At 39.9% G+C, this 13,908-nt stretch overlaps 1 protein-coding gene across 3 annotated transcripts; it reads right to left on the minus strand.

The window, feature by feature from the left end:
• Positions 1–2,610: 2,610 nt before the first annotated feature.
• Positions 2,611–6,454, minus strand: LOC115701105 (nudix hydrolase 23, chloroplastic). 3 transcript variants are annotated; one of them, XM_030628802.2, is made up of 8 exons: positions 5,885–6,454; positions 5,623–5,757; positions 4,753–4,829; positions 4,466–4,601; positions 4,230–4,370; positions 4,073–4,131; positions 3,251–3,318; positions 2,611–2,952 (listed from the first exon to the last, which is right to left on the minus strand). In XM_030628802.2, the coding sequence occupies exons 1-7, from the start codon at positions 6,143–6,145 to the stop codon at positions 3,258–3,260; spliced, it is 870 nt and encodes a 289-aa protein (XP_030484662.2). In that variant the 5' UTR covers positions 6,146–6,454; the 3' UTR covers positions 2,611–2,952; positions 3,251–3,257. The 3 variants fall into 3 exon arrangements, with proteins under 3 accessions (XP_030484662.2, XP_030484660.2, XP_030484661.2); XM_030628800.2 differs by having other exon boundaries at positions 2,611–2,958; XM_030628801.2 differs by having other exon boundaries at positions 2,611–2,980.
• Positions 6,455–13,908: the final 7,454 nt, after the last annotated feature.

Here is a 13,908-nt window from a genome sequence, read left to right on the forward strand (position 1 = left end):
AAAAATCTTCTAACCAATCACAATCATTATCCAACACTAAAGTTTGTTTAGCTAAACTATGAGCGGCTTGGTTAGTATCTCGCCTAACATGAAATACACAAACTGAAAAGAGATAGGATAATTGATGTTTAACATCAGCCACCAAATCTTGAAAAGATGATCGGCCCGTAGATTGATGATTAAGAATAGAAGCCAAAAGTAACGAACCAGTCTCAATGAAATCAACAGTAAAATGAAATTTCCTTGCCCAAATGAGACTATGAAATAAAGCCTTAGCTTTTGCTTCTTCTTATTTAAAATTGCCCACAAGTGGTTTGGAATAAGCAGCCCGAACTTGTCCCTTAGAATCACGTATAATAGCACCTACTCCCAATTTATTGTTTAAAGCATCAATGGCTACATCAACATTCATTTTAAGTTTGTTAGAAGGAGGTGATTGTCGTGGCATATGATTAGCCACACCAGATGCAACCTGTCGTGAAGTAGCAGCAGGAAGTTGGTGCTGCTGAAAAGTGTAGATGTAGGCTTGTGATTTGGCCCAAATTTCAGATGGTTGCTGGAGTTTTTTACCATGAATGAAGTTGTTTCTATCTGTCCATATAAACCACATAGTACACAGGAGCAGTTCGAAGTCAGTTCTGCTATAAACGGTAGACAAATAGGAAACATAATCTCCATATTTCATATGAGTTGCTGCATTAAAATCCAGCATAAAACCAATCAACTTCCTCACAGCTTTAGCATGTTTGCATCCAAACATAGCATGCCCCACGGTTTCCCACGAAGTAAAGCAGGGGCTACAGCACGCTAAATCAATGATTTTCGGACAGCAGTGGGATCCAGCAACAGGAAGAGCATTCTGGGACACTCTCCAAACAAAGATCTTCACTTAAGAGAAGGGAGTTTTAGACTCCAAAGTAATTTCTACCAGGCATCATAGGATGATGAACTAGAGGAATGAAGTTGATCTTCTAAAGAGCTAGCAAGATGGTATCCTGATTGAACCGTATAATCCCCCGAAGTGCAGTAATACCAAATCCAACTGTCATACTCATTTGAGTGAGACAAAAGAATTTTAAGTATATTATCAACATCAGCAGGGCAAAAATTGTGCTGCAATAAAGCCAAGTTCCAGTCCTTAGTGTGTGTAATATAGTGAGACACTAAGTTATTGGAGCAACCAATGTAACCCAATGAAGTAAAAGTTGAAGTACGAGGTATCCAAGGATCAAGATCACATCTGATCTGGCAACCATTCCCCACTTTATATCTTAAACTAGAAGATAAAAGTTCTCTACCCCAGTAGATGCCCTGCTATGTTAGAGAAGACATACCACCTTCCTTAGCACTCATAAAATTATTATGGGGAAAATATCTACCTTTAAGTACACGGCCAAGAAGAGAATCAGGTTGTTGAAATAGTCGTCAAGCTTGTTTTGCTAACAATGCCTGATTGAAATGAATGAAAGAGCGGAAACCCATACCACCTTCCAACTTAGTTTTACAAAGCGATTTCCATTTCTTCCAATGAGTCTTTTTTTTATCTGTATCCGAACCCCACCAAAACTTAGCCATCATTTGCTCAAGCTGTCGACAGAAAGTAATAGGCAATTTAAAACAACTCATAACATATGTTGGAATAGATTGGACAACAGCTTTTAATAAGACTTCTTTCCCCCAATAGAAAAAAGCTTATCATTCTTGGAATGCATGAGCTTCCATATTTTCTCTTTAACATCCCCAAAGAATAGCTTCTTATTTCTTTCCGAGTAGGCAGGTAATCCCAAATATTTCTCATGACACTCGCTAACAGGGATTCCAAGAATTTGTTGGAAGGAATTTCTGACAACTTCAGTTGTATTTGGTGAAAAAAACATGATTGACTTCTTTAAATTAAGATCCTGGCCAGACACTCGATGGTAAATATCCAAAGCACTCTTAACAACTCCACATGAACACCCATCAGCTTGGCAAAAAAGAAGGCTATCATCAGCAAAGAAAAGATAAGATATTGATGGAGCTCTTCGTAAGATAGCATAACCTTTGAGCCTACCAATTCTTTCCTCAAATTGCAAAAGTCTAGAGAGCCTCTCAGAGCAAATAAGAAATAGATATGGAGAAAGTGGATCTCCTTAGCGGAATCCTCACTGTGGGGTAACATGTCCAGAAACAATACCATTGATGAGAAAAGAAAAAGTAGTAGTTGTCAAACACTTCATGAATCATACACACTTATGCGAAAATATCAATCATAGCTAGTAGCTGCTCAGATTTGAATTTTAGTTTCACTTAAAAAGAGCTAGCACCTAATTGCGAGCAATTTATGAATTTATTGAGCTATGGTTATATTAGTTTGAAGAATCTATAAGATGTAATACAAGGTTAGTTAGAGAAGGAGAAATGAAAATTAGATTATAAATTAAAATTCTTTGCAGTGAAATTTATGGTAACCACAAATTCTAAGCCACAATTATTTAAAAACAGATAAAAAAAAAGAAAGAAAGAAATTTTCGAGAATATTTATCATAGCTTGCTAGCAAATAAACTAGATTATAAACTATGTAAAACTGTATAAAAAAAAAATCTCTCAATAAGGAACACCAATGTAACTGATGAAAACAAACCTTATTTCATTTGGCAAATAAAAGATACAATGAATGAATTTTTCTATGAATTATCTCATAAGTTGCTCATACTTACAGTTTCTCAATTCACCCAATATAAAACCTAGGAACCAAGCAAGAAAACCATTCATTTTCTAATTGATCAACTTGTCTTGATTCAGATATTCGAATGGCGGAATGGATGTCGCTGCCATAGAATTCAAACACATAGAATGGAATTCCAGAATTGGTGAAGATACACTTTCTTGAACCTTGTTTTATTTTTCTTTTCTGGAACAACATTTTCTTGAATCTTTGATCCCAACTTTCTCAGAAAAAGAAATGCATTCTACGGCTAAAAAACAGAACATGAGCAGCTGTAATGTATACTTGTATAAGCAGTTGGTACATAACTGAAGATACAAACATTTACAAATTTTTACGACTGTACCAAACTAACAATTTTACCAAATTCTTAGGACAAACTAAATAAGCAATTAATAACCCAAGTAACTACCAATTTTTTCAAGAAAGGAACATCAACTTCTAAGAAGAGAAAGCTGGAAATTAAAGGCAGCTTAGATGGAAGTGAAAAGTTAATTAATTCATTCTCCTCTGCAAATTTAGATGATATGTAAGAGAATTACCATCTTATTATGATTGCAGATGACCGTCGAGAGTAAAGGCGTGAATATCAGATGGACTAGTCCCAGGCCTGGCAGCAACAGCCAGATAAAGAAGATGTCAATAATGTAGCATTATCTAGTTCTAAACCATAGAGTAGAAACCATACAAAGTTCTAAGTAATAAGAGTATATACATAAGCTTTAGTAGCAGATTACCACCATTCAAATCCACTTAGAATTTCTTGCTTATATTTTTTTGCTTACATCTCTAAAATATTTGCCAAACCAACATAAATGATTATAACTCTCCTCTCTCTCTCTTGGTAATAGGGAAATATAGGTAATACTGTAATAATTATGAGTAAAATCCTTAACAGGAGAGAAGGGGAAGGGGCGGTCAAGCTGCCAAGTTTCAGTTTGCACCTTGCAATTTTTATCGTCACCAAAATGAGCTGGGACACTTGATGATTTTTAAAATATGGTACAACAATACAGAATTCGCTCGTCGCCACATAACTACAATTACCAATATCCATATCCAGATCCACTGCCTTAACACAATCTACAATAGTTATTATTACTTGCAGTTTCCATATGGATGTTGGTTCTTTCAGGATACGTTGACGGGAAATTTAACCCTGGACCACGCACACATAACCATCCAACCGTTTTGTTTGATCTAGCCTTAAGTGACCATTTCTTTAGAAATGTTTTTAATTTGATGAATGGGAAAAGTTTGACAAAAGTAACACCATACCAAAATTAGCACAAAGCCAGCCTCAAAAGTTCAGACAGGAAAATTTTAGAATCAAGTGCTTTATCTTCAAGTGAAAAAGTTAATACCTCTTATTAATGGTACCATAGTGGAACTTAAATCTTCCAGTCTTAGCATCCTCAACATACTGCAGCCAGAAGAAATAGAACATCATCACCTAATATGTATTATTATTCAAAATAACTAATGAATCTCTAGATTTTAGAACTAAAAACAATCTCATACCAACTTCAAGGTAACCAACATTGAAGAAAATGCCAAGGAATTAAAAGGTATATCATCCAATGCAAAAAGCTCGACTTCTGATGATTCTGGACCTGGTGCAAAGTGGGGTTTCTTCAACTTTGCCAAGAAGATTAAGTAAGTCTGCTCAAAGGACAGACATAAATAATAAAGATACACATAAATAATTTGAGCAAATGAAATGAATCACATAAATAAAACATGTAACTTTTCCACACCTGGCCTATTCGAGGGATGTCCAATTGAGCAAAAGGTGATACAATTTCCACATCAGCAGTTGCCTCCTCCCAGGTTTCCCTAATTGCTCCTTCTGCTGCCGATTCCCCTATTTCCATGTAACCTGCCGGAAGTGTCCTATTTGACAACAGCAAACAATTAAAATCATAAAACTGTCACAATTAACAGAAGCTGCATTGTACAAAACAAAGCTACTACCCTACATTTCATACTTGATGATTCACTTCACTATTCCCAAAAGAGAAACTTTATTCATGTTCAAACATACCAAAGGCCGTATGACGGTTGGATGTTCCTCTTGCAAAGTAGGACCTTATTATCGTGCTCAACGAGACAACCCACAACCTATATGTATCGGAAAAAATATTGACTACGCGATTGTCAGCACAGATCAGAATAAAGGCAAAAATACAGATTACAATTGACTAGTAAGCCTACAATCAAAATGAAAATCGTAAGCATAAGACTCCTTTTCGCCCCCCCTTCTTTCGTTACTCACCAACCAATAATAATCTTTTCTTTATCAAACCATAATTCGAAACACATATTTAACAATTACATAATTCTTTAAGACACGAAATAATGGGTTGTAAACCAAAAAGTGAACGGGCATAATAGTATTCAAAAATATAAATCCTTGAAGAGGAGAATCACAAAGGAAGTGCAGAGAAAGGAGAACAAGACCTACATTTAAAAAAACAAATTTTGGCACATCCAGAATTCTCATCAGTTACTCTTACTTTAAATGCAGTCTATGTTTTGGTTAAAAAATGATCATTTCAATCAGTCTGATTAGTAAGGTTGCAATCAAATTAACATGATCCAGAACTATTCATTTTTACTCCCTATACCTAATATATCTTCCTACACTGTACATAATTATCAATTACTTGAACAACTATTAAAAAAGCAGTAAATTAAGCTCAAAACAACCTCATCAGTCGGTCTTGGTACAAAACAACCTCTAAACTGTTTGACACTATCTTCTGAGATTTGAAAGCCTTAATGAGTGTTAGTTCACACATGAAGGTCTGTACGAATCAATATAAAATTTGCCAAAAACGAGCAGCACCTACTTATGGATTATTACATGCATTCATTAAGCAACAAAAGATTTCACAACAAAAGTGTTTTGTACCATTTTTGGGTTCTGATATGTAATTTTCTCGCAAACTGTACAAATAGCTCTAATATTCTCCTCCCCTTCAGGTATTTCATGTTTTGTTTTTCCACCACACCATTGGCAAAAATTGACCTTAAGAGCAGCACCACCCTGCAAATGCAATTAAAGTTAAAAATATTGTGTCAATGAATAGTAATAACCGCACCATGAAAAAAGAATTGTAACACCAAAATACCAATAAAGATTTAAAAGAAAAGGGCATTCAGAAAATGCTCACAGTTGATTGAGCTGCGACCGAAGATGATGATGAAGAAGAAGCGCCAACTGGGTTTGACTCAGAGTTGGCTGCGCGTGCACGAAACGCTCCGAATCCGCTACTCGAGCGCGTTGAAGACATAGTCAAGAAAGAAGAATTGGAGGGCAATCTTCTCAAAGAAGAGGATAAGGGATTGACGGAGACGGAAATGAAGGAAAGCCCAGAACTGGTATGGGGTCTCCAGATATGCGAACAACCCAGAACTTGAATAGCTTTAAGCATATTCTATAATGGAGAAAAATAAAAAGAAAGAAAAGGGAAGGGCCCCAATATATGATGAAGTAGAAAGAGGACAAAGATTCTTATGGGTGGGTGTTGAGAAAATGGATTTCGAATATTGATGCTTACCCTGTACAGCACAAAACGGTCATCGTCCCGAGTTAACTAGGCCGAGTCGCGGGAACACCCCTGATTCTGGGTTGGTAAGGCAAAAACGTTGCCGCCGATATTTTTCTTCTCATTTGTTTTTTGGTTTAATGGTAAGGCATCCTCCTCCCTATGTCTTGAATATGAATGCAGTCACTACGTTTATACGTGTGTAAAAAAAAAAAAAAAAGACAGCTAAATAAATTATTTAAATTTTATTTTTGATAATTTAATTTTTGGCTAATTAGTAATTTTTTTCCCTACTTTGACATGTACCAAATCGTCCTCTTGAATTTTTTTGTCATTAAAAATTTCCCACAAACTATTGAGATTGATAAATTTAAGAATTTTTGTCTAATTTCATTCAATTTTACCGTTTCAGTGATTGTTTATGTACTAAACCATGCTCCTCAGACTTTGATATCTACCAAATTATGCCCCTCAAACTTTGATATGTACTAAATCATGCCCCTTAAACTTTCATCCATGTTAGAATTTTTTTCCTAAAATTAAACAAAAGTCCTTATATCTAACAATCTCAATAGTTCAGGCAGAATTTTTAACGGCCAAAAAAATTCAGGGGGCAGGTCCGGCAGGATTTGGTACATGTCAAAGTTCAGGGAGAAAAATTACTAATTAGCCTTATTTTTTTTTAGTTTTCAATTACAGTAAAATTTTAAAAATAACCTCTAATTTATTATAATTTAATTTTTCTAAATTTCTTAAAATTTTACAGCATATCTTAAATAACACAACTATAAAAAATTAGACTGAAAAATTCTTTCAGAAAAATTTAACACCCTGAAAATAATGTACCTCTTCAAAAGTAGTGCACTGATGTACTCCTACATGTTTCAGCATTTGAGAGAATTTTTTAGTCTATTTTTTTGCATGGTCGTGTACATTATAGTTGTTTAAGACATCCGACAAAATGTTGAAAAATTCAAAAAAATTTAACACGCTAAAAATAATAGGCTAATTAGGATTTTTTTTTTCCCGAACTTTGACATGTACCAAATCATGCCCCCTTAACTTTTTTGGCCGTCAAAAATTCCCCCTGAACTATTGAGATTGTTAGATTTAAGGACTTTTGTCTAAGTTCATTTAATTTTACTGTTTCAGTAATTGTTTATGTATTAAACTATACTACCCAGATTTTGATATCTACTAAATTATGTCCTTTAAACTTTGATATATACTAAATCATGCCTCCTGAACTTTTATCTATGTTATAATTTTTTTAATAAAATTAGACAAAAGTCCTTAAATCTAACAATCTCAATAGTTCAGGGAGAATTTTTAACGGCAAAAAAAATTCAGGAGGCATGATTTGGTACATGTCAAAGTTCAGGGGAAAAAATTACTAATTAGCCAAAATAAAATTCAAATTATTTATTGCATGTGTGACTCTTTTATTTGGAAGGGTGCATTGTAAAGTTACCTTTTAATTTAGGCTAATTAGAATTTTTTTCCCCTTGAACTTTGACATGTACCAAATCATGCCCCCTGAACTTTTAAGGTTGTTGAAAATGCCCCATGAACTATTGAGATTGTTGAATTTAAGGACTTTTGTCTATGTAAAGCCCGCTTAGTTAATTTGGAAATTAGCAGTTATTTATGTTAATCAGGAAATTATTTATAGCTATTTAAATAATCTATCATTGTTATTTATGGAATTCAGATATGCATAATTATGTCATCAGCAGTTTTTATGTTTCGTATTTCCGGTGTCCGGTATTTTGGAACGCGGCGTTTGGCTCAGTAGAAATCACAACTTAGTATGTTAGTATTTTGGGGACGGGTTTTAGACATTGGGAATGTCGGGAATGGCCGGGAATTTAGAATGTCCCAAAAATACCCCTTTAGTGATTTTTATGTGGTTTTAGTATGGAGGGGCAAAATGGTCTTTTTGCCCCAATGATATTTTGTCTTATGTGATTTTTTAAATGGAAATTAAATAATTATTTATGTGATTAATTGGCTGAAATGAAATGGTATTATATGGCTTTAGTTTCATTTATTTTCCACACTTAGTCATTTTTGAAGAAATTTCCAAAAAACTCACACACACACAAAGCTCTCTCTTTTCTCTCTTGTTCGGCCAAGCTTGGGGAGCAGCTAGGGCTGGAGTTTCTTGTCAAATTCAAGTTGTTCTTAGCAAGATCATAGTAATTTTTAATTGAGGTAATTCTTGGCTTTAATTCTTACTTGTTTTCTTGAAGAAAAGGTGTGAAAATGTGAGATGCATGTTGGTTTTCTATGTGATTCTTGCTGCTGTAATTTGAGGTTAATTTCTGAGTTTAAAGCTTGTTAGATTGAAGTTAATTTAGGTTGTTTTGAAGCATGATAGTTAGATTGAGCTAAGCTTTGTTGTTTTTATGTAAAAAAGTATGAATTTTGGAAGGAAAGTGTTGTGTTTATGTTCTGTGTTGTTGCTGTTGTTCTTGTTAGTTTGCAGAGGTTAGATTATGCTTAGTTATGTTGAATTATGTTGGTTTGCATGCGGGTTTTGGTGGTTTGCTCAAGCTTGAGTTTGGAACTCAAAGCTTGAGCTCCAATGGTGAATTTTGCATGTGGGATTTCTGGGTAGGTTTGATGCTCTAGAATTGTTATTTGGGACCTATAGAGGAGGTCTGGAAAGTTTGGGATCAATTGGGTTCGAATTGGCCAAGTTATGTGAATTTTTGCTTGCTGCCTGCGAGGAACCGGAATTCCGGTTGAGCATCCGGAATTCCGGATGGGGTCCTGAATTTTCAAATCGGAATTCGGTTGGGCAACGGACTTCCGGATGGGGGATTTTCGAACCCTAGTTTTCCTCGTTTTTGGGTTTTTAGGGGTATTGCCATGCTTTTTATCGATAGGAAACTTTTAGTTTCAAGTTTTAGTCCGGGAAGTGATTTAGCGTGTCACTTATAGCGTTGTGGTTTTTATGGATTAGGAGCCAGTAATCCGCCGTTCAGCTTCAGTTCCAGTCAGGTTGAGACACTGAAATCGGAATCCAGGTAAGATTAGTATAACAGTATGCATATGTAGTTTACATGTTTAGCGTGCATGTAGGAAGCCTGTTAGATTACATTAGATATGTATTTAGGCTTCGAACCACCCAACCCTGTCACGTCGGTGACAGTGGAGTATGACCGGCGGCCTCGAGGAGTATGCCCAGAGTTCGGCCGTCAGTGCCGACAGGTTGGTGGTTCAGTGCTATTGACCTATCCCGTCGGTACAGGCTGGAGTATGACCAGCAGCCGGAGTATGACCGGTTCGACCGATCAGGAGGATACTTGTCAATAGTACCGTCCCCTGAACGTTCAAAACTCAGTACCATGTTGGACATGGCAGTAGTGCTCAGTACCATGTTGGACATGGCGTAGCGGGACTCGCATCGTGTTGGACACGGCAGACGGGCTTTTATGTATGATATTTTTATGCTTTTCTTACTGAGTCTGTCGACTCACAGTTTATGTTCATGTGTAGGTAAAGGCAAGGCAGTTGCTGATGGACCGTGAGCGAGCTTATGGGATTGTACATGTCGGGGCGGTTAGGCCTGGAGCGTACGATCCTCGGGACAGCACGGCTGAGATTTTGTAATTGTCGTTAGACGACTTTATTTTGATGTAAAAGTTGAACAGTAAAAACGTTTGTAAATATTTTTATAAATCGGGATCCCGAGACTTTTTGTAAAATGGTTTATAAGTTAATGAAAAAGCAAAATTTTAATTAATCACGTTTTTCCATAAACCTCGTTGATTAGCAACGAGCTGCACAGTACGTTTAAAAATCACGTAATACGCCTAAATTAGTTAGGGTGTTACAACTTGGTATCAGAGCCGCCAGGTTGTCTTCCGAAGATCGTCACGACATGTACAATCATCATCAGCAGTTAGCTCGGTTCACGGTTCAGTAAGCCTTTATTGCTTTAGTAGTTTATTTTATTCAGTTATGAAAAAGAAAAGCCTGTTAGGAAGCATGTTAGTAGCCTGATAGTAGAATAGGCGCATGTTTCATTTCTAATTTCCAAATTAAGCGGCATTAGTAAGCTCGCCTTGAATACGACCTGATATGCCAACTCTTGGTTTCGCAGGCGGTTCTAACTAGATGGACGCCAGGCGGACTACCAGGAGTCGAGGCAACTCCGTGGGGTCGAATCAGGGAGAGGGAGCTCGGTTTCCCCCACCTGCTCGGGGCCGAGGTAGAGGTCCCCGAGGCAGGGCTCGTGGTCGGGGTGATGAGAACCCGCCACAGGCTGCCCAGGCTCCCCCAGCCGATCAGGGAGCCCCGAACTGGGAGTTACGGTTTGCGGAGATGCAAGCCAGGATCGAAGAGCAAGACCTCGAGATTCAGAGGTTGAGACGCGAGGTGCTCCCGCAGCCTCGTGCCGCAGTTCCAAAGGGCACCGCCCCCGCCGCCTGTGCCGAGATGGTAGTGGCGGCCCATAGATTGGAACCGTTGTATGAGAGGTTCCGGAAGCAAGCACCTCCGGTATTCCTGGGAGGTCCAGATGTGTCGAAAGCCGAGCAGTGGCTTACGGTGATCACCAGAATCTTGAACTTTATGGGTGTCACCGGCAACGACAGAGTGGTGTGCGCCACATTTCAGTTCCAGGAGGATGCCCTGGTATGGTGGGACATGGTGTCTCAGATTCACGATGTCACCACCATGACTTGGGAGAGGTTCCAGGAACTCTTCAACGCGAAGTACTACAATGAGGCGGTTAGAAGCGCCAAGAGAAAGGAATTCGTTCACCTGACCCAGCGGGAGAACATGAGTGTCACTGAGTATACTACCCGCCTCGAGCCGGCTTGGCGAGGTTAGCCTCGGGAATCGTGCCGACCGACTTCAGCAGAAAGGAGAAGTATCTGGACGGGTTGCATCCCAAGATCAGGCATGACCCGATGATTACCACAGACGGCGCACCACCTACGCTCAGATGGTGGAGAAGGCACTGCGAGCTGAGGGCGCAGTGGGGTGCATGTCAGAGTCAGCTAGTACTCCGGTTGGTGGCGGAGCTCCTACCCCTCCTGCATCAGGCTTCAGCAGGGGGAGTAGTGGTTCGGCCATTGATCAGAGGAAGAGGGCACCCACTGCTTCCGGCGGCTCGAGTCAGAACAAGAGGTTCCGGGGGAACCAGAACAGAGGGAGTCGTCCTGGTGGTAATGAGACTCGCTTCTCCTATCCAGAGTGCCCTAGCTGCAAGAGGCACCATCGGGGTGAGTGCAAGGGGCAGGGATGCTTCCATTGTGGCATGCCCGGGCACTTCAAGAGGGAATGTCCCCAGCTCCGGCCAGAAGCACCGAGAGCTCCAGCGATGCCCACTCCAGCCAGGGTATTCGCGATCACGCAGGCTGATGCAGATGCCAGCCCATCAGTTGTTACAGGTCAGATTCTTATTAACGACTCGCTTTATTCAGTGCTGTTTGATTCTGGGGCTACACGTTCTTATGTGGCGGCCAGAGTCTTTAGTAAGTTGGGTAGACCCTTTGATAGATATGAATCAGGGTTTGGAACCCTGTTACCTGGCGGAGAATTGGTTATCTCCAATAGGTGGATTAGGTCTATGCCGATCAGGATAGATGGTAGAGAGTTAAGCGCTGATCTGATAGAGATGAGCTTAGTCGAATTTGATATTATTTTAGGAATGGATTTCCTATCTAAATATTCGGCGAGCATTGATTGCAAGAGGAAGATGGTGGTCTTCCAACCGGAAAGTGAAGAACCGTTCGTATTTGTGGGTTCGGTTCAGGGATCTCGGATCCCGGTGATCTCGGCTTTGTCAGCGAGAGAATTATTGCACGGTGGGTGCTTAGGGTTTCTGGCCGTGGTGGTGGACACCACTCGGCCAGACACCATTCGGCCAGAGGACATCAGTGTGGTTCGGGAGTTTTTGGACGTTTTTCCCGAAGAACTTCCAGGGTTACCACCTCATCGGGAGATTGACTTTGTGATTGACTTGGCACCAGGGGTGGATCCGGTTTCTAAAGCCCCGTATAGGATGGCTCCAGCTGAACTTAAGGAGTTAAAGATTCAGCTCCAAGGGTTGCTTGACATAGGGTTCATTCGGCCCAGTGTGTCACCTTGGGGAGCCCCGGTTTTGTTCGTGAAGAAGAAGGATGGATCTATGAGGATGTGCATCGACTACAGAGAGTTGAACAAGCTGACGGTGAAGAACAAATATCCATTACCTAGGATCGATGACTTGTTCGATCAGCTTCAGGGGAAGACGGTCTTTTCTAAGATTGATCTCCGTTCGGGTTATCATCAGTTGAGGATCCGAGAGGAGGACATTCCAAAGACGGCTTTCCGCACTAGGTATGGACACTACGAGTTCCTGGTTATGTCATTCGGACTAACCAATGCTCCTGCAGCATTCATGGACCTGATGAACAGAGTATTCAAGGATTTCCTCGATATCTGCGTGATTGTGTTTATCGACGACATCCTCGTGTACTCTCAGTCAGAAGAGGAGCATGAGTTACATCTTCAGATGGTACTGCAACGACTTCGAGAACATAGACTCTACGCCAAGTTCAAGAAATGTGAGTTCTGGTTGTCTCAGGTGTCCTTCCTAGGACACATTGTGGGTAAGGACGGGATCAAGGTGGATCCCGGGAAGATCGAATCCGTCAGGGATTGGCCGAGACCGAAGACAGTGACAGAGATCAGAAGCTTTTTGGGATTAGCTGGGTATTACCGTAGGTTCGTGGAGGGGTTCTCCAAAATTTCAATGCCCCTAACCGAGCTTACAAAGAAGAATCAGCGATTTATCTGGACAGATAAATGCGAAGCTAGTTTTCAGGAACTGAAACAGAGATTGATTACTGCACCGGTACTAGCTTTGCCTTCGGACGAGGAGAAGTTCGTGGTCTATTGTGACGCATCCAAACAGGGTTTGGGGTGCGTATTGATGCAAGCCGATCGGGTTATCGCTTATGCCTCCCGTCAGTTAAAGGATTATGAACAGCGATACCCGACTCATGATTTAGAATTGGCCGCAGTGGTTTTTGCACTGAAGATTTGGCGGCATTACTTGTATGGGGAGAAGTGCGAGATCTATACCGACCATAAAAGTCTCAAGTATTTCTTTACTCAGAAAGATTTGAACATGAGACAAAGGCGTTGGTTGGAATTAGTGAAGGACTATGATTGTGAGATCCTTTACCATCCCGGGAAAGCCAATGTAGTGGCCGATGCCCTGAGCAGAAAGGGTCCCGGGCAAGTGGCTAGCATGGTTCAGATCTCACCTCAGCTAGCAGAGGATATGGTTAGATCCAGCATTGAGTTTGTGGTAGGTCAGCTTCACAACTTAACGCTGCAATCTGATCTGTTAGAAAGAATAAAGGTTGCTCAGACGACAGATCCGGAGTTAGTGAAGATCCGAGATGAGGTATTGGCTGGTCAAGCCAAAGACTTTTCAGTGTCAGACAGTGGGATGCTTTTGTATAAAGCCAGGGTTTGTGTCCCGAACAGTGTGGACTTGAGGAACGAGATCTTTGAAGAGGCTCATTCTACTCCATATTCTCTGCATCCCGGCACCACCAAGATGTACCAAGATTTGAAACCGTACTTCTGGTGGAGCGGTATGAAGAAGAATTTGGTAGAATTCGTTTCGAGATGCCTCACGT

Source organism: Cannabis sativa, chromosome 8 (assembly GCF_029168945.1).
Source record: "Cannabis sativa cultivar Pink pepper isolate KNU-18-1 chromosome 8, ASM2916894v1, whole genome shotgun sequence".
NCBI lineage: Eukaryota > Viridiplantae > Streptophyta > Magnoliopsida > Rosales > Cannabaceae > Cannabis > Cannabis sativa.